This window comes from Bubalus bubalis, chromosome 1, assembly GCF_019923935.1.
Source record: "Bubalus bubalis isolate 160015118507 breed Murrah chromosome 1, NDDB_SH_1, whole genome shotgun sequence".
In the NCBI taxonomy this organism is placed as follows: Eukaryota; Metazoa; Chordata; class Mammalia; order Artiodactyla; family Bovidae; genus Bubalus; species Bubalus bubalis.
Window position 1 is genome coordinate 63,859,847 of NC_059157.1, and position 26,702 is coordinate 63,886,548.

The 26,702-nt window shown below is 37.9% G+C and overlaps 1 protein-coding gene across 1 annotated transcript in view; it reads left to right on the top strand.

Moving 5' to 3' along the window:
* The window catches only part of TMPRSS15 (transmembrane serine protease 15), a 144,192-nt gene that overhangs the window by 94,673 nt on the left and 22,817 nt on the right, over window positions 1–26,702 (top strand). The window contains exons 19-21 of the mRNA XM_044939908.2: window positions 12,574–12,669; window positions 17,276–17,325; window positions 17,483–17,657. Coding sequence (XP_044795843.2) covers window positions 12,574–12,669; window positions 17,276–17,325; window positions 17,483–17,657 — 321 coding nt within the window. The remainder of the gene's footprint in view (window positions 1–12,573; window positions 12,670–17,275; window positions 17,326–17,482; window positions 17,658–26,702) is intronic.

The window sequence follows — 26,702 nt, forward strand, 5'->3', positions numbered from 1 at the left end:
ATCTTAGTTTTCTGAATGTTGAGTTTTAAGCCAACTTTTTCACTCTCCTCTTCCACTTTCATCAAGAGGCTCTTTAGTTCTTCTTTGCTTTCTGTCATAAGGGTGGTGTCATCTTCATATCTGAGGTTATTGATATTTCTCCCAGCAATCTTGATTCCAGCTTGTGTCATCCAGCCCAGCATTTCTCATGATGTACTCTGCATAGAAGTTAAATAAGCAGGGTGACAATAAACAGCCTTGACGTACTTCTTTCCCAATTTGGAACCAGTCTGTTGTCCCATGTCCAGTTCTGTTGCTTTTTGACCCGCATACAGATTTCTCAGGAACCAGGTGAGGTGATCTGGTATTGCCATCTCTTTAAGAATTTTCCACAGTTGCTTCCACTACTCAATTTGATAGTCGTCCTGAGGAGCTGTTTTATAGACTCAGGAACTTAGTACAGCTTAGGCTAAGGAGATTGGCTCCTTGACCTTGTGACCACAGTTGACGGACCTAAATGCCCTGGATGATTGGGCTTTGACTGTACAGGAGCCTGTGTTACAGTTTACCAAGTATCACTATATGATTGTCAACACAGGTGTTCTTTCCTCTGTGGTGTGTGAACCTTAGCTAACTGTCCCCTCAAAGAGACAATGTTGGGGTTAAGGTGAAGCCTTTAGAAAGATCAAAGTAATCAAGATCTTCTTTGGCAAAAATATTTTCAATGCATTTGAATAAAATATGTTGAGTGATAGCATAAGGCTGACTCCAGTTGCATGCAAGAGCATATTGGAAAGGGAACATTTATCTTCATTATTTTTTCTAACAGTTGCTAATATAAACACATTATTTTGATTACTCACAGATTAGAAGTTTGTGCATTGGCAATGATAATGTGTCTTGTCTTTGGATAAATAAGACATAGTTTTCACTTTAAATGCTTATGTGGTGGAGACAGACACAGAAATAGAGAATTACAATATATTGTGATAAATACAATGTCTTGTAGGAGAACCTCTACTCAATTTGGGCATGTCAGGGAAAGCTTTCTAGAAAGTGACCTGAGCTGTACAGATGACGACCAATTCCACATAACCATACACTATCTATTTACAAGGTTTTACCTCCAGCCAGATTTTACTCTCTAGTTCACTGACCTCATTTCTAATGGATCACAGTCACAGAGAGGGACAGAGAACTAGATTATTTTTTAGTGTGTGTAAAGCAAGTAGTACACCCCACTGCCTTCAACACAATCTTTTTCATGAGGTCAGGCACTTGGCTCTCTTCAGAAATGAGTCAGGTAATCTCTGCAAAGACTTTAATCTTTGGACCAGCACTTATTAACTAGTCTCCCTAGTGCTCTACTAATTGAAAGAAAGTTACAGCCTTAATGAGAATTTGTCTAGGTTGGTGCATGCTAACAAAAGAAAACTTAGTGAGTTTAAAATGATGTGTTTGGTATAGAGGAAAGTAATTTAAAAGTCAATTTATTAAAAGGGCACTGTAGCCTCTCAAGATTATTTACACAGTTAAGGTACAAAATGCAATTCCCCACAGATTCTAGTAAATTATATGAGGCAGATTTCATCAGCTTTCCTATTTTTAATGAAATATTTTCATTCCCCACCATTGATAGCTGCATAAGTAAAAAGAATTTTGAATAACATTTTCATGTCTCTGATCAAAGTATGAAAGAAAACATTTTAGACTGATGCAAGAATAAATGTTAAAGAAATATTGAGCAGTGATTTTTAGAATATTTCCTAGGAAACCACACTACCCTGTTATTAACCCAATAAATGAATGATGCAGTTGATGTGCTCTGCTAAGGCATTAAAATCAAGAAGTCATCAGGTCTATAAAGCTCTACAAAATTTAGGAAATGCTAACATTTTAAAAATAGAATTAGCTATATGTATCCCCATGAGACTGATGTTAATTTTTAAATTCACTAGTAGTCTTGTACTAGATACCTTCAGTTCAAATATCAAAAACATCTAATTGACCCTCTCATTCTGAAACCCAAAATAAGAAATAGAATTACTTCAATGTTCTCCCATTTCAGAGGTGTTTTGAAAATGTTGGGAGGTGAGTGGTAAATATTTTTTTTTAATTAACGTTTCACATACATCAGTTCAGTTCAGTTCAGTTGCTCAGTCATGTCCGACTCTTTGCGACCTCATGAATCGCAGCACACCAGGCCTCCCTGTCCATCACCAACTCCCGGAGTTCACTCAGACTCACGTCCATCGAGTCAGTGATGCCATCCAGCCATCTCATCTTCTGTCATCCCCTTCTCCTCCTGCCCCCAATCCCTCCCAGCATCAGAGTCTTTTCCAATGAGTCAACTCTTCGCATGAGGTGGCCAAAGTACTGGAGCTTCAGCTTTAGCATCATTCCTTCCAAAGAAATCCCAGGGCTGATCTCCTTCAGAATGGACTGGTTGGATCTCCTTGCAGTCCAAGGGACTCTCAAAAGTCTTCTCCAACACCACAGTTCAAAAGCATCAATTCTTTGGCGCTCAGCCTTCTTCACAGTCCAACTGTGAAGAAGTCCAACTTCACAGTCCAACTCTCACATCCATACATAACTACAGGAAAAACCATAGCCTTGACTAGACAGACCTTTGTTGGCAAAGTGATGTCTCTGCTTTTGAATATGTTATCTAGGTTTGACATAACTTTCCTTCTAAGGAGTAAGCGTCTTTTAATTTCATTGCTGCAGTCACCATCTGCAGTGATTTTGGAGCCCCCAAAAATTTAATTTCCTGTGTAAGCACTAGAGCAAATTCGTATTCACAATTTAGCACTAAAAATAGGTTCATAGAAAAGTGAAAATAGAATCTGTGTTTCCTATTAGTTTAAGAAATTGGTAGACAAATAATGCTCCTGTTGTTGTACATATTTTCTGTCACTATCCCCAAATTTTCAACTATGAAGGCAAAGCCTTAACACAAAAAAACAACAAAGATTAGATATAGGAATTAGTAGAAAAAGTATAACTGCTACCTCAAATTTAAATGATTTTTTATTTACTAACTTTATACAAAAAAAATAAGAAATAATATTTTGTTATTTTAAAATTTTAATTTATGAGTTGAACATGCCAGAAAATTTTAATTTTATTCTTAGCTATGTTCCTTGGGTGGAATGGTTGAGTCAGTGGGCTAGTTGGATAGGAGGGGCTATGGGCAAAATGGTGAAAAAAATTTTATTTTACTTGTTTTAACTGACCAAGCTAAAAAGCTAATAATTTGCCTGAATTGAAATTTGTAGCTCTGATTTTTTTTCCTGTTTTAGAATGAGAAATACATTAATTAAAAATAAGCAAAGAGAAAATAATAGCAAACTATAATAATTTACAACTTCCTAAGATTAATCTGTAATAGGCATATCATCTCACAAAGATGTAGAAAACACAGTGGTAGGTAATTATATCTGCTATGGGCAAGGGCATGAAAACAAGTATATCCAAGAGCTGGATCAGCACTTCCCAAACCTGATGATACATTAAAATCACCCAGTCATGTTCCCAGACATTCAGGTTCAGGGTGGTCTAAGTCAGTGGTTCCCAGTGCTTCATTTTAAAATCAAATTAGTAGCTGAATCACTTTTCTTTACATCAGAAATTAACAGAATTTTATAAATCAACTATACCTCCATAAAGTAAATTTTAAGAAAGACAAATATTATATGATATCACTTATATGTGAAAACTAAAAAGATGATACACATGATCGTACTTACAAAACAGAAACAGATTCACAAACTCTGAAAACAAACGTATGGTTACCAAATGGGAAAGGCTGAGAGGAGGGATGAAGTAGGAGTTTGGGTTTAACATATACACACTGCTGCTGCTGCTAAGTCAGTTCAGTCGTGTCCGACTCTGTGTGACCCCATAGACGTCAGCCCACCAGGCTCTCCTGCCCCTGGGATTCTCCAGGCAAGAACACTGGAGTGGGTTGCCCCTTCTCCAATGCATGAAAGTGAAAAAGTGAAAGTGAAGTCGCTCAGTCGTGTCCAACTCTTAGTGACCCCATGGACTTCAGCCTACCAGGCTCCTCCATCCATGGGATTTTCCAGGCAAGAGTGCTGGAGTGGGGTGCCATTGCCTTCTCCAGTATACACACTACTATATGTAAAATAGATAACCAACAAGGATGTGCTATATAGCACAGGGAACTCTATTCAATATTCTGTAATAACCTACATGGCAAAAGAATCTGAAAAAGAATGAGTGTATGTATAAAACTGAATCACTTTGTTGTACACCTGAAACTAACACAGCATTGCAAATCAACTAATCACTATACCTCAATATAAAATAAAAATTAAACTAAAAAATACAATAAAAAAGAATTAGCAGCATCTGTAACAATCACCTGGATGCATGTATACAAATTTACATTCTGGAGCCCCACCTCAGACCCACCCATCTGAAAGTCTAGAACAGAGACCGACAATTTGTATTTGAATAAGCCCTTAAGGTGATTCTGATGCTCTGTATAGTTTGAGAATCACTATCAAAGTGTGGTTGTCCTTAACCTTCTTCTATGTGTCATGGACATTTTTGGCAGTCTGGTGGAACTTACCAACATCTTCTTAGGTACATATTTTTAAGTTGCAAAAGAGTAAAATACATATAATTTTGAAGGAAATTCATTTCATTGAAAAAGCTATCAAAGTGTTGAAAATATAGTATGATATTATATATTTCTTTTTTAAGAGAGTAAATAAGATATGTTGGTGATTTTAATGATTGCTATGCTATCAAAGATGAACGTAAGTGACATTTTTAGAAGAATACACTAAGATCTGAAGATATGTGTAATTTGTCTTGGTGACAAAATTATAGGTGCTGCTAATAATATTGTGGATAGTCACCTACATTTGTAGCAGAAATAAAGACTGTGTTTCAATTACAAGTTAGTAAAAATAAAGATGTCATTATTTCTCCCCCAACTATAAACTGGCTCCATGTTACTATGAATTGCTAGGGGCCCCATAGAACTCAGGCTGGAATTTGGCTAGAGTAAGAGCCAGAGGTCTTGGTTCTTTCGAGAACGCTGGATGATTCTCCTACTACAGGAAGGTAGAACTGTCATATCAAAAGAACCCAAGAAACCTTGTATATTTGTTTCAGTAGAAAACATAGAAATTATACAAAACATCTCTGAAGTTTGGCAATTTGATTTCATCTGGTATTAAAAACAAAGTTAAAAATAATTAAACATTTTTTCTCCTACTAAGAACATGTGTGCTAAGTCATATCTGACTCTTTGCGACCCTTGTGGACTGTAGCCTGCCAGGCTCCTCTGTCCATGGAATTCTCCAGGCAAATATTCTGTTGTGGGTTGCCGTGTCCTCCTCCAGGGATCTTGCCGACACAGGGATCAAACCTTCCTCTCTTACTTCTCACGCATTGAGAGCTGTGTTCTTTACCACTAGCCCCACCCCGGAAGCCCTGACATGCAGGTTTAGCTTCCCTGTGTGCAGGTCAACTCTGGCTTAATCCAGGGGATTCCTCAGCTTTTCATTCTGACACTAGCCTCTTTTAACTTCTCTGGAAAACTTTTCACTCAGTAGATCAAAACGAAATTAGAGTTTAAAAAGACCACTATAAGTAGGACATCATTAAAATGGTATTCTTTTTTTTAGAAAAAAGAAAAAAAATCAAGGCTAAGATTTCAACACACACAGGTTGGTATTATTGCTTGCTTGGGAAAAATTCATTCCTGATGTACCCTAGTAAGTATTTGAAAGCATATTATTGGAAAATAAAGGATTCTTTTATAAGAAATCACTTATTTTTATTAATTCAATTTAGGGAGCAAACTCTTTGTTGTCTTTAACTTTTATTTTGACTTAAACTTGAATGGGTATTTTGCAACCCAGAGAAATTTATGGGGCAAGGAAATTGCTGAGAATATAATTATACACATAAAGAGATAAAATTTCTTCTGGTCAATTGTGAATCATCTACCAATAAATTTTCTGCAACTCAGTTGTCTAGTCTACAAAAGCCTGTTGCAGAGTTGGGGGTTTTTTCATTTGGTTTTTGTTGCTGTTTCTGCTTTTTTAATTGAAGGCTTTTTTCTTCACTTAAAGATGGTTGCATAAAAATAACAAATATTATAGTTTTCCCCAAACCAAAATATCTTTCACGATTCCCTTAAATACTGTTGTTGCGGAGAGAGAGGGAGGTGTCTATATTTTAAAATAGAAACAGATAAAGGCAGGAGAAAACTATCATTCCCTGAATGAATAACAAGTGTTTTCTTGTTCATTCTGTTGTTGTTATTCAGTCAGCCGTAAGTTGTGTCCAACTCTTTTGCGAGGCCACTGACTGTAGCCCTCTGTCTATGGGATTTCTCAGGCAAAAATACTGGCCTGGGTGGCCATTTCCTTCTCCAGAGATCTTCTCTACCCAGGGATGGAACCTGCATTTCGTGCATTGGCAGGGGGGTTCTTTACCACTTAGCCACCAGGGAAGTTCCTTGTTCATTTAGCCTCCCTCCTAAAAATTATTTCCAACTGATCAAACTGTAAACAACGTGGTATATTTTTTGAGATCAAGGACAATTTTGGATTAAATTGATGAAATCAAATGGGATAATATACTTTTTTTCTCCTTTCCTTTAATTACACCTTCATCTTTCTCTTTCTTTCTTTCTTTCTTATTTTTTTTGCTTTCGTCTTCACTTCCTTATTCCCCTCAACTTTTCATCTCTATTTCCTTCCATCCTCTCTTCTTTTCTTTACACTCTTATCTTTTCAAAAGAAACTGCATTGACTTAGAGTATATGTGGTAAAGTTAATAGACTAGAAAAGTAAATAAGGTCTAAGAAAGAAGGAACCAAATAGATACAATATATAGGGTCAGCATAATTACTAATACATGTGTTTTAGATATCCTGGAAATCCATGCCAAAAAGAAAACATTAAAAACCGCATAATTTTAATTATGAAATAAGTTGAATAATACCAGTTCCATCCATAGGAAGACAGAGTTCTTCTGAACCCTCAATTCTAAAGGAAATTTTGCATGTATGACCTTAAAATGTAGTAAGGCATTAAAAAGCATGCACTAAGAAAAATTTATAGTAAACATGGATATATATATCATATACCTCTTATTCAAAGATAAATAAACGGCAATGACTGAGAAAACAATGTTACAACTGAATCAAGAATATACTACAAGGGATTAAGATCATTTTATCCAAGATGCTGTCCACAGAGATCCCATCTCCCATGATCGAAGTATCACTTCTCTCAGCCATGTTTTTGGTTTTTAGTAGGAGATACCAGGAGTTTGTCACTTTGCAAATACCATTAATATGGTAGAGAGTGGCTACCAGACTGACCCTATCAATTTCTCTCTGCTTCTTAATACAGTAACTTGTACAAAGGGGTAAATTGATCAGGGGAAGAAAATTTTTTCTATTGGCATTTTTTTTTTCCTTTTGTGTGTCATGAAATTTCGAGTTGAGATCAGAAGATCTAAAATTAATTAAGCTTACTTGTTTCCTAAGAGCTAACATATGGCTTGGTAAGTGCTAGGTGAGTTGTTATAAATGTGTTAAATGAATAAGCTATTTTAGTTACAATGTGTCCAATTCAGTCATGATGCTTATGGAATTGCCAACCTGTCCCCACTCTCCTAGTGGGATGGTTTGCCATCCATTGCCTCAAATTCCTTTCATTCACCCTTCCCCTGCCTATTAAAATGCTCTCTCCTACCTTCTGTCCTGCCAAATCGATCCTCCTCTTTCCGTCCCATTGAAAGGGAAGGCCCATTCTTCTCCTAAACCATTTTCAAACTAATCCCATCTGGTTCCATTCATTACTTAAACCTTTTGGGGTGTGAAATGAGCTACAGTGCCTGACTGCAGCATTTGCAACATTTGTTATTATTCTTTGCAGCTTTAGTGAGTCCAAAGCTTAAAACATCCCTACCTAAGCTCCAGCTTCAGGGAGGAATTCTTATCACAGCATACACAGTCTAAGGAGGGAGACAAAAGAGAGGAAACCTACAAGGGACCTGAGAAGAGAGGCAGAAGATTTAATGCCGTGCAAGACGCCTTGGGATAGGCTTCTTTTTCTCTCTAGAATTCCTCTCTGAGTGTATTTTTATACTCCATATATGACCTCAAAAATAATGATGGTGGGTTGCATTTATATGCTTCTTTTCTCACAGAGAATAAGGTTCCCCTGAAGCCAGGGGAGCCCTTTGAGGGTGCACAACGTATAAAAATGGTAATAAAGTCTTAGAAATAGGCAGTCAGGAGGCATTACCATGTCATCAAGGTGATGCTATGTAGATGCATTTTTATGTGGCACCAAACTGCAGATTTCAAACAGTTATGCAAATATGCACAGAGTTATCTAAATCTGCAGAGCTGGGACCTTTTCAGAATTAAAAAAAAATGCAAACTCCAGTTGTAATCTTGACAGAATGCCTCTCTAAATGTGAACAACTAGTTTTCTTGCAAAGAGGAAACTGAGTCAAGGAGTGCCTCAGTTACATGCTTTAATTAAAGAACTTAATATAATATATTCTCAACAGTTCAACTGCTCAGTTCTGAGATTTTGTTTCTATGAACTAAATAGTGACTTAACATATGGTTGCCAATGTTTTATTTTGCCAAGGATATTTTAAATGTATCCTTATCATCTCCATCATTTTCTAAAATAAGAAATAGTTTATCATAAACTTCCTCTGCTGCTTATATTTTGTTTATTGTGAATACCAGTTGGAAGACATCGTGTTTGGTTTCAAAAAGGTGAGTTCAGCTTGGCAGGGTTTGAAATGCAGATACTCTCTCTCATATTAAATTCTAACTTTTAATATCCAGCACTGATGCCTGGAAATGTTTGTATGAACCAATGGGCTCTATACACCATCCTTAGGTTGCTGATATCAGTATTTACAATAAAAATTAATTATGTGAGTACTTTAGAAGTTTTTTCCAAAAGAATGTTTTACCCAGTTGTTCTGAGTAACCCAAAACAATATATGTGCACCATTAACTGCAGTTTTTTTCTCATACAAAGTTTGAGTTTACAAATATAGAACACAAGCTTAGAATACAATCTTGATGTGTGTCATTTTGTCCACATACATACATAATCTATTTTTCTCAGCCAGCTAGTGAAAACATAACTATGGAACAGTACTTGAGAATCCCAGGTAGAACATTCAGCATTTACTAAATATTCTTCATCCTTAAAGCTTTGCCTCTAGTCTCCCTTTCTTCTCGGATAGGCTTGTGTTAAAAATGTAACTGAAAATCCCACCACAGTGCAGTGCCAGTGGTAGGTGTGTGATAAACAGATATTAGATTAAAAACTGATTTACAAATACTTTTCAATATTTTTTTCAATTTCATTTTGCTTAGACTTTGCTTTGAATTTCCACAGAAATTAATATATCTCCTCAGGATCTATCTTTAAAAGACAACTAAGCAATAGACTAAAAGCAGCCAGAGACAAAGGAAGCCTTAAATCCACAACCTCAATGTGTATTTTTAATGAATAACTCTTCTAAATGTCCCCCCATGTAGTCACAAGTGCTGCCAAATGACAAAACTAAACCAATTTAATAGCAAGTTGATGTCCTTTATTCAAGAGGAAGGACTTCCCCCAGTGGTTCAGTGATAAAGAATCCACCTACAATGGAAGAGACACAGGAGATGCGGGTTTGATCCCTGGGTCAGGAAGATCCTCTGGAGAAGGAAATGACCACCCATGTCAGTATTCTTGCCTGGAAAATCCCATGAACAGAGGAGCCTGGCAGGCTAGTCCATGGGGTTTCAAAGAGTCAGACATGACTGAGCACGCACATACACATGCATTCAAGAAAAAATAGCCCATAGATAGGAGGGGACAATGCCTCACAAGCGGTGGAGCACTATTACTGAGGGATTTGGGGCAAGAGTGAGTTTTATAGAATGTTAGAAGAGGCAAGGGAGAAACAGGGTACCACTGGTTAAAAGGCCAAGGATTTTCTTATAGGCTTACAGGCTACCAGGTCCTATTTTCTAGGGTAAGGTGAGCCAGCTAAGGCAGAAAGTGAAGAAGAACTAAAGAACCTCTTGGTGAAAGTGAAAGAGGAGTGTGAAAATGGTGGCTTAAAGCTCAACATTCAGAAAACTAAGATCATGGCATCTGGTCTTGTCACTTCATGGCAAATAGATGGGAAAACAGTGGAAACAGTGGCTGACTTTATTTTGAGGGGCTCCAAAATCACTGCAGATGATGATTGCAGCCATGAAATTAAAAGATACTTCCTCCTTGAAAGGAAAGTTATGACTAACCTAGACAGCATATTAAAAAGCAGAGACATTACTTTGCCAACAAAGGTCCATCTAGTCAAGGCTATGGTTTTTCCAGTAGTCATGTATGGATGTGAGAGTTGGACTATAAAGAAAGCTGAGCACCAAAGAATTGATGCTTTTGAACTGTGGTGTTGGAGAAGACTCTTGAGAGTCCCTTGGACTGCAAGGAGATCCAACCAATCCATCCTAAAGGAAATCAGTCCTGAATATTCATTGGAAGGACTGATGTTGAAGCTGAAACTCCAATACTTTGGCCACCTGATGTGAAGAGCTGACTCATTTGAAAAGACCCTGATGCGGGGAAAGATTGAAGGCAGGAGGAGAAGGGGACGACAGAGGATGAGATGGTTGGATGGCATCACTGACTCAATGGACATAAGTTTGGTTAAACTCCGGGAGTTAGTGATGGACAGGGAGGCCTGGTGTGCTGCAGTCCATGGAGTCGCAGAGAGTCGGACACTACTGAGCAACTGAGCTGAGCCAGCTAAACCTGAGTTGGAGGATTGTGACTGGTGTTACATTTTCTTGACAGTGAAGCACTTCCTGTAAGTGCAACGTGACTTAGATTTAGATTTGTGACATGGACCAGGCCCCTGGGTGATATTCATTTTGTGGATCCTGATTTATGAGTTAATTTATCAGTGCTTTAAACAGATTGCTTAGGTCCATCCATTTTGTCACAATTGGCAAAATTTTATTCTTTTGTATCCATTCATCTGTTGATGGGCACATAGGTTGCTTCCATATTTTGGTTATTATAGATAATACTCCTGTTAACACTGAGGTATGTTTATCTTCTTAAGTGAGTGTTTTCCTTTCCTTTGGATGTCTTTATTCCTGTTTTCTTTTCTGAGCTATAACAACTATATTTTATATAAGTCTTTAAAAAAAAATTATTCTTCCTGCATGGAATGAATATATTAAACTTTAGCAATAGTAGTACTAAGACTTATTTTCCCTTTGGTAAATCCATTTTAGATTTTATTAAAGGACTGGTCATTGATTTGTGTGCTTCAGTTACTTTCATCTGTTTATAAAATGAAAGTGCAAGTGCTAAATTCTGGGACATTACATAGGAGTTTCATTGTTCCAGCTTTCTGTTCAGTGGATGAAAGCTACTAGACACATTCAGTCTTTAAGGTATTATCCGACCTGAAAGAGAGAGGAAACACCCTCTTCTTAGTTCTTTTCCTCTTACTGATCATAACAGCCATGAGTCTTCCTTGGAAACTCCTCTGTGTACAGAGTTAGGAAATGTTCAGCATTGACTATCATCTGGGTAAGACACTGGACCATCTTTTGAAGAGGCAGTGGGCGGGTCCATAATGATATTCCAAAACATAGGAACCACATCATCTCCCTGCCAGGAGGAGAGTGCAGGCACCAGGAAGTCTCTAGCCTAAAGGCATAGTTTATATGAAGACTGAAATCTAGAATAAATAAAAGGCAGGAAAAATATTAAAAACTTAGAAGCTAAAAGTTTCCAGCCTAAGCCTAGGGAAGAGTGGATAATTAAAAGAAACCGTCCATGAAGGCTCACAGTTGACAGAATGGCTATAATAGGCTTTCAAGGACAAGAAAGGCCAGTAACTTATGTCTTTTGTCACATAAAGGTGTGTAACCCATTCTGGCTTGCTGGTTGACACTCAGAAGACCAGGCTACATACTCCGTCTTTTAGAACAGTCACATAGCTTCTGACTTTAAATTAAGATAGTTATTAATAGGCTTTGCATTGAATAAAATATCAAGAACAGAGCGACTAAAGTAAACACTGAAGATCTCCTTTTTCTACGTTCTTAGACAATGTGCACGTTCTTAAAAGGTGAATTACACTCAACAGGAAAAAATGTTTAATAAATTATGGTGCAGCAAGTCTGTGAAGTTGTCATTATAATTGACCATTATGGAACTTTCTGGACAACATAGAAAAACCCAAATGACAAACTCAGACACTCAAGTGATGTATGCACTCATCTTAACTCGGTTAAATAATATATATGAGCAGGCAAATAAGAACCAGAAGTATTATGCAAACATTAAAATGGCATTTATGTCATTGTGAGTAATTCTTCTACAGATCTATAACATCTTTTAAATATTAAAACACTTGAAGTTGAATATTAAAATGTTAATCTCTTTGTCAGGAATTTCATAGTTTACTTAAATATCCACAGCATTAAATAACTAGTAGTTTAATTTATGTTTTTGTTTGTTTGTATTTTTATTTTGTTCATGGGTTTCTCCCTAGGACTGGAAACTCATCCGTGCCAACCTTTTCTACTGGAGGTGGACCATATGTAAATTTAAACACAGCACCTAATGGCAGCTTAATACTAACGCCAAGGTAGGTTACAAAATGTGTTCTTTGATGAGATGTACATGGACCAAATAATAGATTTCAAAGCCATTCAGATTTTGAAGCCATCGCATACTGGCCATATAATTTTGAAAGGTATTTAACTCTTTGTTATTCAGGTAATTTCAAGCAGTATCTAATCCATCCTATTGGATAACATTACCTAATCCATATACATGGTAAGATCGTCAAATGAAGTATTGTAGTGTAACTAAATAGCACCCAGAGATTCAAAAAGTTTTACTTCAATATCTTTTTTATCCCTATTCTTGGATTTAAAAAAAGTAATGCGATGACCCAGAGGGATGGTATGGGGAGGGAGGAGGCCGGAGGGTTCAGGATGGGGAACACATGTATACCTGTGGCGGATTCATTTCCATATTTGGCAAAACCAATACAATATTGTAAAGTTTAAAAATAAAATAAAATTTTAAAAAAATAAATAATAATAATAAAAAAGTAAATCCCATAGACAGGCTTCCCTGGTGCTCAGACGGTAAACCGTCTGCCTGCAATGCAGGAGACCCGGCTTCGATTGCTGGGTTGGGAAGATCCCCTGGAGAAGGAAATGGCAATCCACTCCAGCACTCTTGCCTGGAAAATCCCATGGACGGAGGAGCCTGATAGGCTATAGTCCATGGGGTCGCAAAGAGTCGGACACGACTGAGCGACTTCAATTGTGAGAGTTGAGATAAATATGTACATGTTGAACAGACTAAAAAGAGTGATGCCATTATGTATCATCAAAAGAGAATAAAGAAAAACAAAAGGCACGGTATTCTTTTTCCTAGCAAATGTGTTCATGCTCAGTTGCTTCAGTTGTGTCAAACTCTTTGTGATCCTATGGACTGTAGCCTACCAAACTCCTCTGCCCATGGGATTTTTCAGGCAAGAATACTGGAGTGGATTGCCAGGAGAGTTCCTTACCACTAAAGCAACCTGGGAAGCCTCTTCCTAATAAACAGAACATGGATATTAACTGAAGGAATCCAGACTCTAAGTCGTGTCTGCATTTCTCTTTTACTCTTTAAAATTAGGTTTGCTTTTACTCATGTTTTAAAAGCAGCATCTTTCCTGTATTCAAATATCTGTTTTAGCTTAGATTATGTCATTTCTTCTGTTTGGGCATTAATGATAACTTCAGTTGAATTGGCTTCAAATTTTACAGCTCCATTAAAGGCCAGCTTGTGGGTGGGTGGAGAAAGTAACTTTAAGAAAAGACTATAACTACAAGAATTTAAAACATTATTGCTGGTACATTAGGTTGTAGTTTTTGGTTTAACATATTAAATGGTGAAAAGTGAAATTATATAATTATTCAACTACTCATGAAAAGTTGCCATTTCTGTAAGTTCAGCCAGTAAAACAAATTGTTAAAGGAGTACTTTTAGTACCAAAGTACTTTGCAGTTGAATATTTTATATGAATGCTTGCACAGCCTTAGCTGATATTATTAGTCTCATCGGGGATGAAGCAAAGAATCCACAAGATCTTCTTTCATAGATTTCCTTTTTATAAGGCATGTCTAAATTTACATTACCATTACAGATGTTGAGCAGCTTGTATGTTGAGAATGCCTCTCATTTATATTTTACAAATATTTAAGGATGAGTTAGGAAAAAAGGGAAAAATATTAAATATTTTCATACCAATTATATGCATGTTTAAAATAAAACTAGGTTATTCTATGCTTACCAACAAAATACCAGGATCATTGTACCTTGATGTCTCAATTGTATGTAGGTTTGTGTTATTTGAAAGAGATACCATTTATAGACAGAGATACTTGAAACTTTCAGCACATCAATAAGCCAGGGCATTCTTAATCTCTTTCTTGATTAGCCACATATACTGGGTTGGCAGGAAATCAGATATATTTGCACTTAGTTAATTTATTAATATACTTATTTATTTTTTGAAGAGACAGGTTTATTGCCCCTGTGTAATCTGATGTTTTGAAAATGCTCTTTCATTAGTGGTCAAAATAAAAAAATAAGAAAAAGAAGAGGATATCAAGGAGGATGATTCTTCTAACTACAGAAGCAACTTGACCTGAAATAACTGGAAATGTAGAATTGCACTACTTCCAGTACTAGGCTTCCTTTTTCTTTGTCTGCTAGTCCTAGATAGAAGCAAATTTTGATTTGATACATGTTGGTTGAGACTGTGTTCTAGATACACGATGTAGAGTACTTATCAACACTTTGCCCCTCAGTCGCTCAATCATGTCCAACTCTTTGTGACCCCATAGACTGTAGCCTGCCAGGCTCCCCTGTCCAGGCAAGAATGGAATTTTCCAGGCAAGAATACTGGAGTGGGTTGCTATTATCTACTCCAGGGAATCTTCCTGACCCAGGGATCGAAACTGCATCTTCTGCATCTCAATTACATTTTGCATCTCAATTAAACATTACAATGCTACAGAGAGTATTTCCAGTTCATATAAAAGCTCTGTGACTTAGGTGGTACTTCTCCACTTTAAGGTTGAGGAAACAAGCCTGGTATTGATAAGTGACTTGGACACATTCACGAAGCTGGAGGCAACATGAGATTTTAAGCCTTCCACTTTCCACTCTACCCTACTATATTGTGAATGCTCCAAGGCAGCATCTTACTTTAAATAGCAGTTCTAGAAAGGAAAAAGAAAGAAAAAGGGCCAGTGTTGTTGGGCAAATATAGGGAGAGAATTTAGTTCACTTTGTCAACACAGCAGATACAGACATCCATTTGTATCCCAATGTTGCCCCACTGGACCGGAAGTAAGCCACAGCATATGGCATTGCCTACTTTCCCATAGAGGGGGCCAACCTAGTTCTGATTCCAGGACCAAAGACCAGAACAGTTACTCTATTTTTCTCTAATCTCTCTAAATGTACCTTGACAAATGGACTCACTGTTCACTCTGACTGGAAGTGAAGCCTCTTACTGCTCTATTCTGAGAGTACATACGTGCTTGTGTAGGAAAAGTTTGATTAAGCAAAACACATGAAGAATGAGGTGCTAAGTTCAGTTTAATTTTCTGGTTATCTTTTAAGTTAGCCAAAAACTTTTCTGTGCTTGCTGAAAAGAAATCCATCCCTTTTGTACAGACAACATAACATTAAGTATTGTTTAACACCTAAGAATAGAATCCATTTTGAATATCAGTTTTTATCGATGAGTATCGTAGATGTGGATGGAACAGGATGAAACGGGACATCATTGAGGAAAATATCCTAAAAACTGCTTATCTCTTAACCCTAGGTGGATAACAGAAGGAAAGTTAACTGAGGCTTATTCTTTGGGGAATGTTGAATGCATACTGATATATCTACAGAAAGTGAAATTTGCTCAGTCGTGTCCGACTCTTTGCAACCCCATGGACTATACAGTCCATGGAATGCTCTAGGCCAGAATATTGGAGTGGGTAGCCTTTCCCTTCTCCAGGGGATCTCCAGGGGATCTTCCCAATCCAGGGATTGAATCCAAGTCTCCTGCATTGCAGGCGGATTCTTTATCAACTGAGCTATCAGGGAAGCCATATAGATACATCTATAGATAGATAGATATACCTACATGCACGTTGCTTATTAATAAAATATACATTTCCTTATATTTTAATTGAATATGTCTACTCTAAAGAATTTGTCCATTAGACAACATGAATGTCTGTGATCAAATACTTACCAGGTATGTTCCAGAAACATTGAATTGCTCTGATTGTGCTTATTGTCTCACATGGATCTTGGGTCATGTTTCGTGTTTTTTGATTTGGTCTTTTCTCAAATTACAAGCATCTAAACAACGTGCACAAGAGATGGTGTTAAATATTTAAATAGAAACTTAAAATTATATGCATATGTGTGTTTTAGTATAAGCGTAGCTACATAGCTGCATCAGGAAAAATTGTTGGCAAGCTCTTCAATTCCTTGTATTACACTGATCTCTAGTGGTTGGTAGGTATAACATTTTAAAACAATTTTTCTTTTAATTTCTTTAAACGAGAATTCTTGGCTTTGAAAAAAGGCAGTGTCCAAATATTTGAACAGGTAGTGAGTTTTTAATTATTTATGCCTGCACTTTATGTGCCTGTTTACATGTCTGTCTCCTTTGAAAATAGGACCTATGATTTATTCATTGAATTCCCTGAATAAGTACACAGCTTCACACACAGTGTTGGGCACTGAGGCATATTCTGTATTATAGAATGATGAAATCCAAGGTTGATTCACAGAAGCTAACAGTTGGCATGGTTTATGGAATACTCATTCTGTATAATGCACAATAGTAATTCCATTGCAAATATTTATTTATTTCTCACAAAACTCCAATACGGTACTATACCCCAACTAATGGATATTAAAACTGAGCCTCAGGGATATTGAGCAACTTATCTAAAATCACCTGCGTTGCAGAGTTAAAGGTTCAAATTCAGCTTTATTTGACTTTCAATTGAAGATTCTCTGCTGTACATTTCAACCTCCCTACATTTTGAGTATGACATATTTAAAAGCCCATTTTACTAAAGAGGAAAAATAGGATAACCTATAATACTATGTTTTGTTTGAAATGTTATGTGCACCATTTTTTAAATATAGTTGCTCTTCTATTACAGCCAACAGTGCTTAGAGGATTCACTGATTCTGCTACAATGTAACTATAAATGTAAGTAAATAGTTCCTCTTGTTCTCCTTCATCCTTCAGTGTAACGTCCTGGAGTCGCTGTCACCTTAAATTATTTTGTAGTGGCCCATTCAATTTCCAGGATCAGAGGAAATTCACCGAAATTAACTAGAGGCTCTTTCTTCAATTATCTTAATAGCATGTGGGAAAAAACTGGTGACTCGAGAAGTTAGCCCGAAGATTGTCGGAGGAAATGACTCCAGAGAAGGAGCCTGGCCTTGGGTCGTTGCTCTGTATTTCGACGATCAACAGGTCTGCGGAGCTTCTCTGGTGAGCAGGGATTGGCTGGTGTCGGCCGCCCACTGCGTGTACGGGTGAGTGTGACGTCACTTCCCCAACGAGGTGACCCTGGCAGACCCTGTGCATCCCATTTCAGGTGGCCTCCCTAAATCCTTCCAGCAGGGGAACGTCCCCACTGTTTATAACACTATAAACATTCCAGTAATTTTCCCATGAAAGTCATGTATAAAAATAAAGTACAATTAAAACTCATTTTAATTAGAGTCTTACATCAAGTATTATGTTTCCCACATACATAAAAATGGAAATTTCCACCTATTCACAAGCTAAGCATTTTTAAAGGTATAAAATGAGCTTTTACTACATGATTTGTGCTGGTTGTCAGTCATTTAGAACAATATTTATTGTCATTAAGTCATCAGTGTCAAAAAAAAAAAAAGCATGTATCAATAGATCTGGAGTTACAAACTAAAAAGTGTGCTCTTTGAAATTCATATGTAAGCACCTTGCTGTGAATTACCTTAAAAGGGTTTCTTTAGTTCTCAAGTTAGATCTGTTTTGATGCTGGTGCTGCTGCTGAGTTACTTCAGTTGTCTCCCACTCTGTGCGACACTATGGACTGCAGCCTGCCAGGCTCTTCTGTCCGTGGGATTCTCCAGACAAGAATGCTGGAGTAGGTATCCATGCTCTCCTCCGGGGACTCTTTCCAATGCAGGGATTGAACCCAGGTCTCCTGAATTGCAGGCAGATTCTTAACCGCTGAGCCACCACAGAAGCCCGTTTTCACGCCAACCATAACTAAAACTTAGTACTAAGAATCAACCATGTCTAATGCTCTTCTTGTAGTATGATTTGAAAAGTGCATGCGGAATTCTAGGATTTGTCTCCCCCCTCTAGAGCAGCCATCCTTAGAGCAGTGCCACAGGAGAAATGAGAGTGGATGGAGGAGGTAGAAAATAAACATCAATATTCCTGGGTCCAGGAATGTGTTAATTTCTTCATCTGCCTGAAGGATGTCACCTGTTTATGTAATTATACTCCAACATTTCTGAATTAGGTCAGAAAAAGGTAGCTTCCTCATAGATTCATGAGCCCTGACTAGGGTGATTTCCTGCCCCTGAATGAGTACAAGAGGCCTCCAGGAAATGACCTTAACTGTGAGGGTTAGAATGAGCCACAAACATCCAGAATCTCTAAGTGAAAAAGTGCAATGTGTGTGCAGAATGGAAGAGACAACTGTCGTTAATCAGATTAAAAGACTAACTTTGTACAGACACAAACACTGAAAGTTCTTGGATGAATGGAGATAAACTGTCAACCACAAAGGCAGTCAAAATCGTTTGGGAGACAGGGAGGCCCAGGGAGAATGAGTATTAATGAATTGAGCCTAATGTGAAATACCCATCATACCAGAATGAGTGCAAATTCACACTGAGAAAGCTGGGAGCCTAGAGGTGAGGACCCTGATTTGTAGTTTGGCCAATTACCTGGGCTTCATGAGGACTCTCTAAAGTACTGTCTGTCTGCTTCTAAAGTTCTGAGTCTGTGCATTACATTGTATCTGGGTGAAAATACTAAAGCCTCTCCCATATCTAAACTGCACCTTGATTTTGCTGCTTCTTGATAACTCTATTTTAATCTTTTTTTTCCTATCATATCATAAAAAAAACATCTGTAGCAGTCAATTTTCCCATTCCCTGCTAAACAAGACTTCAACCTTTACCTACACATACTCTATGCATTGGGCATGTCACCAGTGGGCGACCTCTATCCTAACTATGTTACAGGTAAAAGGTATCTTTAGCTAGAAATTCAGTGTTTTCTGCTGCACCATAGGTAGGTCTTAGTAAGAGACCAACTTACTGTATTAACATAAGATTTGATCAATTCATCCATTTGATGTTCTTGCAGAACATATGTTTTCTAAATGTCAACTAGGCTTGCAGTGACATTAATGACATCTTTCAATTATCTATTTTACAGATGTACTTATTATGGGTTCAGTTCAGTAGTTCAATCATGTCTGACTCTTTTAAACCCCATGAATTGCAGCACGCTAGGCCTCCCTGTCCAACACCAACTCCCAGAGTTCACTCAAACTCATGTCCATCAAGTCGGTGATGCCATCCAGCCATCTCATCCTCTGTCGTCCCCTTCTCCTCTTGCCCCCAATCCCTCCAAGCATCAGAGTCTTTTCCAATGAGTCAACTCTTCACATGAGATGGCCAAAGTATTGAAGTTTCAGCTTTAGCATCATTCCCTCCAAAGAACACCAGGACTGATCTCCTTTAGAGTGGACTGGTTGGATCTCCTTGCAGTCCAAGGGACTCTCAAGAGTCTTCTCCAACACCACAGTTCAAAAGCATCAATTCTTCGGTGCTCAGCTTTCTTCACAGCTCAACTCTCACATCCATACTTGACCACTGGAAAAACCATAGCCTTGACTAGACTGACCTTTGTTGGCAAAGTAATGTCTCTGCTTTTGAATATGCTATCTAGGTTGGTCATAACTTTCCTTCCAAGGAATAAGTGTCTTTTAATTTCATGGGTGCAATCACCATCTATGGTGATTTTGGAGCCCCAAAAAATAAAGTCTGACACTGTTTCCACTGTTTCCCCATCTGCTTGCCATGAAGTGATGGGACCGGATGCCATGATCTTAGTTTTCTGAATGTTGAACTTTAAGTCAACTTTTTCACTCTCCTCTTTCACTTTCATCAAGAGGCTTTTTAGTTCTGCTTCAATTTCTGCCATAAAGGTGGTGTCATCTGCTTATCTGTGGTTATTGATATTTCTCATGGCAACCTTCATTCCAGCTTGTGCTTCTTCCAGCCCAGCATTTCTCATGATGTACTCTGCATATAAGTTAAATAAGCAGGGTGACAATATACAGCCTTGATGTACTCCTTTTCCTATTTGGAACCAGTCTGTTGTTCCATGTCCAGTTCTAACTGTTGCTTCCTGACCTGCATATAGGTTTCTCAAGAGGCAGGTCAGGTGGTCTGGTCTTCCCATCTCTTTCAGAATTTTCCACAGTTTCTTGTTATCCACACAGTCAAAGGCTTTGGCATAGTCGATTAAGCAGAAATAGATGTTTTTCTGGAACTCTCTTGCTTTTTACATGATCCAGTAGATGTTGGCAATTTGATTTCTGGTTCCTCTGCATTTTCTAAAACCAGCTTGAACATCTGGAAGTTCACGGTTCACGTATAGCTGAAGCCTGGTTTGGAGAATTTTGAGGATTAATTTGCCAGCATGGTGAGATGAGTGCAATTGTGTGGTAGTTTGAGCATTTTGGGGGATTGCCTTTCTTTGGGATTAGAATTAAAACTGACCTTTTCCAGTCCTGTGGCCACTGCTGAATTTTCCAAATGTGCTGGCATATTGAGTGCAGCACTTTCACAGCATCATCTTCCAGGATTTGAAATAGCTCAACTGGAATTCCATCACTTCCACTAGCTTTGTTGGTAGTGATGCTTTCTAAGGCCCACTTGACTTCACATTCCAGGATGTCTGGCTCTAGGTGAGTGATCACCATCCTGGTTATCTTGGTCATGAAGATCTTTTTTGTACAGTTCTTCTGTGTATTCTTGCCACCTCTTCTTAATATCTTCTGCTTCTGTTAGGTCCATACCATTTCTGTCCTTTATTGAGCCCATCTTTGCATGAAATGTTCCCTTGGTATCTCTAATTTTCTTGAAGAGATCTCTAGTCTTTCCTATTCTGTTGTTTTCCTCTATTTCTTTGTATTGATCGCTGAGGAAGGCTTTCTTATCTCTCCTTGCTATTCTTTGGAACTCTGCATTCAGATGCTTATATCTTTCCTTTTCTCCTTTGCTTTTCACTTTTCTTCTTTTCATAGCTATTTGTAAGGCCTCCCTTACAAATGCATTTTTGCATTTCTTTTCCATGGGGATAGTCTTGATCCCTGTCTCCTGTACAATGTCACCAACTTCTGTCCATAGTTCATCAGGCACTCTATCAGATCTAGTCCCTTAAATCTATTTCTCACTTCCACTGTATAGTCATAAGGATTTGATTTAGGTCATACCGGAATGGCCTATTGGTTTTCCCTACTTTCTTCAATTTCAGTCTGAATTTGGCAATAAGGAGTTCATGGTCTGAGCCACAGTCATCTCCCGGTCTTGTTTTTGCTGACTGTACAGAGCTTCTCCATCTTTGGCTGCAAAAAATATAATCAATCTGATTTTGGTTTTGGCCATCTGGTGATGTCCATGTGTAGAGTCTTCTCTTGTGTTGTTGGAAGAGGGTGTTTGCTATGACCAGTGTGTTCTTTTGGCAAAACTCTCTTAGCCCTTGCCCTGCTTCATTCCATATTCCAAGGCCAAATTTGCCTGTTACACCAGGTGTTTCTTGACTTCCTACTTTTGCATTCCAGTCCCCTATAATGAAAAGGACATCTTTTTTGGGTGTTGGTTCTAAAAGGTCTTGTAGGTCTTCATAGAACCGTTCAACTTCAGCTTCTTCAGCATTACTGGTTGGGGCATAGGCTTGGATTACTGTGATATTGAATGGTTTGCCTTGGAAATGAACAGAGATCATTCTGTCATTTTTGAGATTTCATCCAAGTACTGCATTTCAGACTCTTGTTGACCATGATGGCTACTCCATTTCTTCTAAGGGACTCCTGTCCACAGTAGTAGATATAATGGTCATCTGAGTTAAAATCACCCATTCTAGTCCATTTTAATTTGCTGATTCCTAGAATGTCAATGTTCACTCTTTCCATCTCCTGTTTGACTACTTCCAGTTTGCCTTGATTCATGGACCTAACATTCCAGGTTCCTATGTAATATTGCTCTTTACAGCATCGGATCTTGCTTCTATCACCAGTCACATCCACAAATGGGTATTGTTTTTACTTTGGCTTTGGAAATCATGCTCCACTGATCTCCAGTAGCATATTGGGCACCTACTGACCTGGGGAGTTTCTCTTTCAGTATCCTATCATTTTGCCTTTTTATACTGTTCATGGGGTTCTCAAGGCAAGAATACTGAAGTGGTTTGCCATTCCCTTCTCCAGTGGACCACATTCTGTCAGACCTCTCCACCATGACCTGCCTGTCTTGGGTGGCCTCACACGGCCTGGCTTAGTTTCATTGAGTTAGACAAGGCTGTGATCAAATCAATCTGTGATCAGACTGACGAGTTTTTTGTGATTATAGTATCAGTTTATCTGCCCTGAAGACACAGGGTTAGGTGTCTAGGTTAGGTTAGGGATATCAATAGCATCTTTTCAAACCACAAATACATGAAGGAAATGGAAAAACATTTTCATCTAATATAAACACATGTTCAGTCATACAGCACATAAAATAACTTTTCACACAGTTTTAATTCTGAACAAAGGTAAGCAAGTGTAAGCTGTAATAGAATTTTGATGGTTCAGACTTTTCCTCAGCAACCTTGCATTGTGCCCACTCTCCTTAGCCCCTCAGTGGTATTATATCTCATTCTTTATCAGTTGCCAGGAGTTTTCTTTCTTTCTTATTTATGTCTCTAACCAAGAAAGTTTCTGATATTATTTCAGAGAGTTTTATCCAAAAATATTCTTACAAATATGTTAATACTGCCTCTGATTTTTAAAACTCTACTTATACAATGAAAAGCTTAATTTCCTAATAAAAAGGAGAACCCAAATCAAGAAACTTACTGAAACCAAACCATACAAATAACCTGTGCCTGTGTGCACGTTAAGTCACTTCAGTCGCATCCAACTGTCACTAGGCTCCTGGGCTCCTCTGTCCATGGGATTCTCCAGGCAAGAATGGAATGGATTGTCATGCCCTCCTTCTGTGGATCTTCTTGACCCAGGAATCAAACATTGATCTCTTATGTCTCTTGCACTGGCGGCAGGGGGGTGAGAGGTTCTTTACCACTAGGGCCACCTGGGAAGCCCCACACACATTACCTATGTTTGTATTGTGTGCTAGTCACTTCAGTCATATCTAACTTTGTGCAGCCAGCCCTATGGACTGTAGCCCTTTCGGCTGCTCTGTCCATGGCATTCTCCAGGCAAAAATACTGAAGTGGGTTGCAATGCCCGTCTCCAGAGGATCTTTCCAACCCAGGGATCAAACCCACATTTTTTATGTATCCTGCATTGGCAGGCGGGTTCTTTAACACTAGAACCACCTGGGAAGCTAGTGACCTGATCTGACCTGACCTCGATGTAAATCTGCTCCAGGAGTTTCCACCTATGGATAGTTAAATGGTTTAATTGGACAGTTCTTCTCTGTCTACATTTGTATGTTTACATCCCTTTTCCCATCCCTCAGCTTCAGTATTCCTGGATGTCACTAAAGTTCCCTGTGCTTGTTCCATTTCTCCTTTACTGTTGTGTCTGTTTGTTTTTTATTTTTTCCAACCTTAAAAGAGATATTTGGAAAGTATGAGCCGACTTTGCTGTGATTTAAAGACAAGGAAGGTTGACTTCAAATCAGAGAATAAGATTTTGATCCTGCTTATGGTACTGACTGAAGGGTACTTATGGTACTGACTTAAGGGGAAGCCCCCTTGTGGCTCAGATGGTAAAGAGTCTGCCTGCAATGCAGGAGACCCGGGTTCGATCCCTGGGTTGGGAAGATCCCCTGGAAAAGGAAATGGCAACCCACTCCAATAATCTTGCCTGGAAAATCCCATGGATGTAGGAGCTTGACAGGTACAGTTCATGGACTCACAGAGTTGTACACAACTGAGCGACTTCACTTTCCCTTTCACTTTTTCATGGCACTGACTTTGTGTGACTTCGAATCAATCTGTGGGTTTCAGGATCCCATCTGTAGAGTGTCCACAGATTATCTACCTCCTAGGGTGATTGCCAGGGCAAAATTAAGATGCTGCAATACTTTTGTAAATTAGAGAAATGTGCAATAAAATTTTTATTGCTCCTGCTCACAAAATGTCTGTGGAAGAAGACTCTAAGTCTTACCCATGAGATACTCAGCACATTTATTTTCTAAATTGTGTATATTGATAAAATTTCAGACATGCCCCCAAATTGCAAATAATAGTACAGAGAACTCCTGTGTACCTTCACTGACATTTACCATTTGTTTACATTTTATGTTATAAGAACTTTCTCATCATTCTTTCATTCCCTCCACTTTGGAGAAATATTTGTTTTTTGAATCATTTGACAGTGGGTTAAATATGTGCCTCTTTACACTGTGTTCTTTGTTATTTTTTTTAAACTAAGAACAAGAATATTTTCCTACATAATCACAGAAAATCATGGAAATTAACATGCATGCAATACAATTATCTAATTAATTAATACTGTATATATTTACTTTTGTCAATTGTCCCAAATATGTTTTTTAGAACATTTGTAGCTTGTATGTTTTCCACCCAAGAACCAATTAAGAATAATGAACTCAATTCAGTTGCCATGTTTCTTTCATCTTTAGTCTAAAACAGCCTTTCTGTCAGCCTTACTATCTTTGTCTGCCTTTTTTCCTTGTCTTTGATATCTTTTTAGTACAAGCAAGTTATTTTATAGAAAGTCCTTATATTTGGGGAAACCCTTCAAGCTTTCTCCCTTGTTGATCTTGATATATCCCCATTCTTTGAGAACTTCCTTACTTTCTGGCAAAATAAAATGTTCCAGGTTCATCTTGTTTCCCTGCCCTTGCTCTCAAATTAAGCTTTCTATAAGAAACCCCAAATCCATTCTGCAATTTTAGTTCCTTCTACATTAAAAAAATAATATCATCTACAGCCCTATAGCTGCTGGTATGCCCTGATTCTAGACCCTCTCAGTGGGCATATCTCTATATTCTCATTGCTCTATAAATATGAACTCAAAATGGGACAATTCAAATAAAACACAATAGAATACATTTTAGTCTTTTCTCCTTCCATATTTGTAACTCATCTCCAATTATGACAAAGCTTATTTATGCTTTCTACAAAATAACTATGGATTTGCTCAAGCTTAGAATGGAAAAGTAGTTTGAAAATTGTGAACCATAGCACTGTCTAAAGCAACCAGAGTTTAATATTGCTTTCATTTTTTCCCACTGACATATGCAAAATGCCTAATCTTAAATGTCCAATTTGATTAGTTTTGAAAATGCATATGTCTGTGTGACCACACTCTCATCAAGACATAAAACATTTCCACCACCTGGAAATTCCTCCCTTACCCCTTCCCGGTCATCACCATCCTTGAAGTAGACTCCAGAGGGACCACTGTTCAGTCTGAGTGGGTCACTCATTTATAATTTACAGTATGGATCACATCTATTGAATAGACATCTATCCATGATGACATTCCTGGAGGAGGAAATGCAACCCACTCCAATATTTTTGCTGGGAAAATCCCATGAACAGAGGAGCCTGGCGGGTTACAGTCAGTGGGGTCACAAAGAGTTGGACACAATTGAGCGACTGAGCACAATAATGAAATTATCATTGACAAGAAGCCTCTCGTCAATCTTCCATACTTTAATTTGCTCTTCAGAGAAAATCAAATGCACCATGTGGATTACCTCATTTCTCATTAAAACAATTTATTGAAACAGGTGTTAACATTTCTGAAATAGATGATTTCATACCCAGGTGTTTTGGTGTATGACAAGAAATACACACTACTATTTATGCTTTATTTAGTGCTAAATTAATTTAACTTATAGTGATAATAAAACTCTGAAAACCAACTTTTTAAACAGTATTGACTACAGTGAGCGATAGTCATGACTGAATAGTCATGTCTGACTCTTTGTGACCCTATGGACTGGAGCCTGCCAGGTTCCTCTGTCCATGGAAATCTCCTGGCAAGAATACTGGAGTGGGTTGACATTTCCTTTTTCAGAGGAACTTCCCTACCCAGGGATTGAACTCATGTCTCCTGGATTGCAGGCAGATGCTTTACCATCTGAACCACCAGCATTACTTAATTAATTGATACTGCAATTACAGGTTAAAATTTGGATTCTTTTTAATGCCTCAAACAGATAGATCTAGAACACAGAATCTACCCAAATATAATGTTTTGAAAAGTATTTCATTTCTACCTAAACATACTCTAAAAAAATATTGTGGGTTTAGTTTCTCTATCTATCTATTCTTATGGTTTTATGAGATCAGCTAATAAT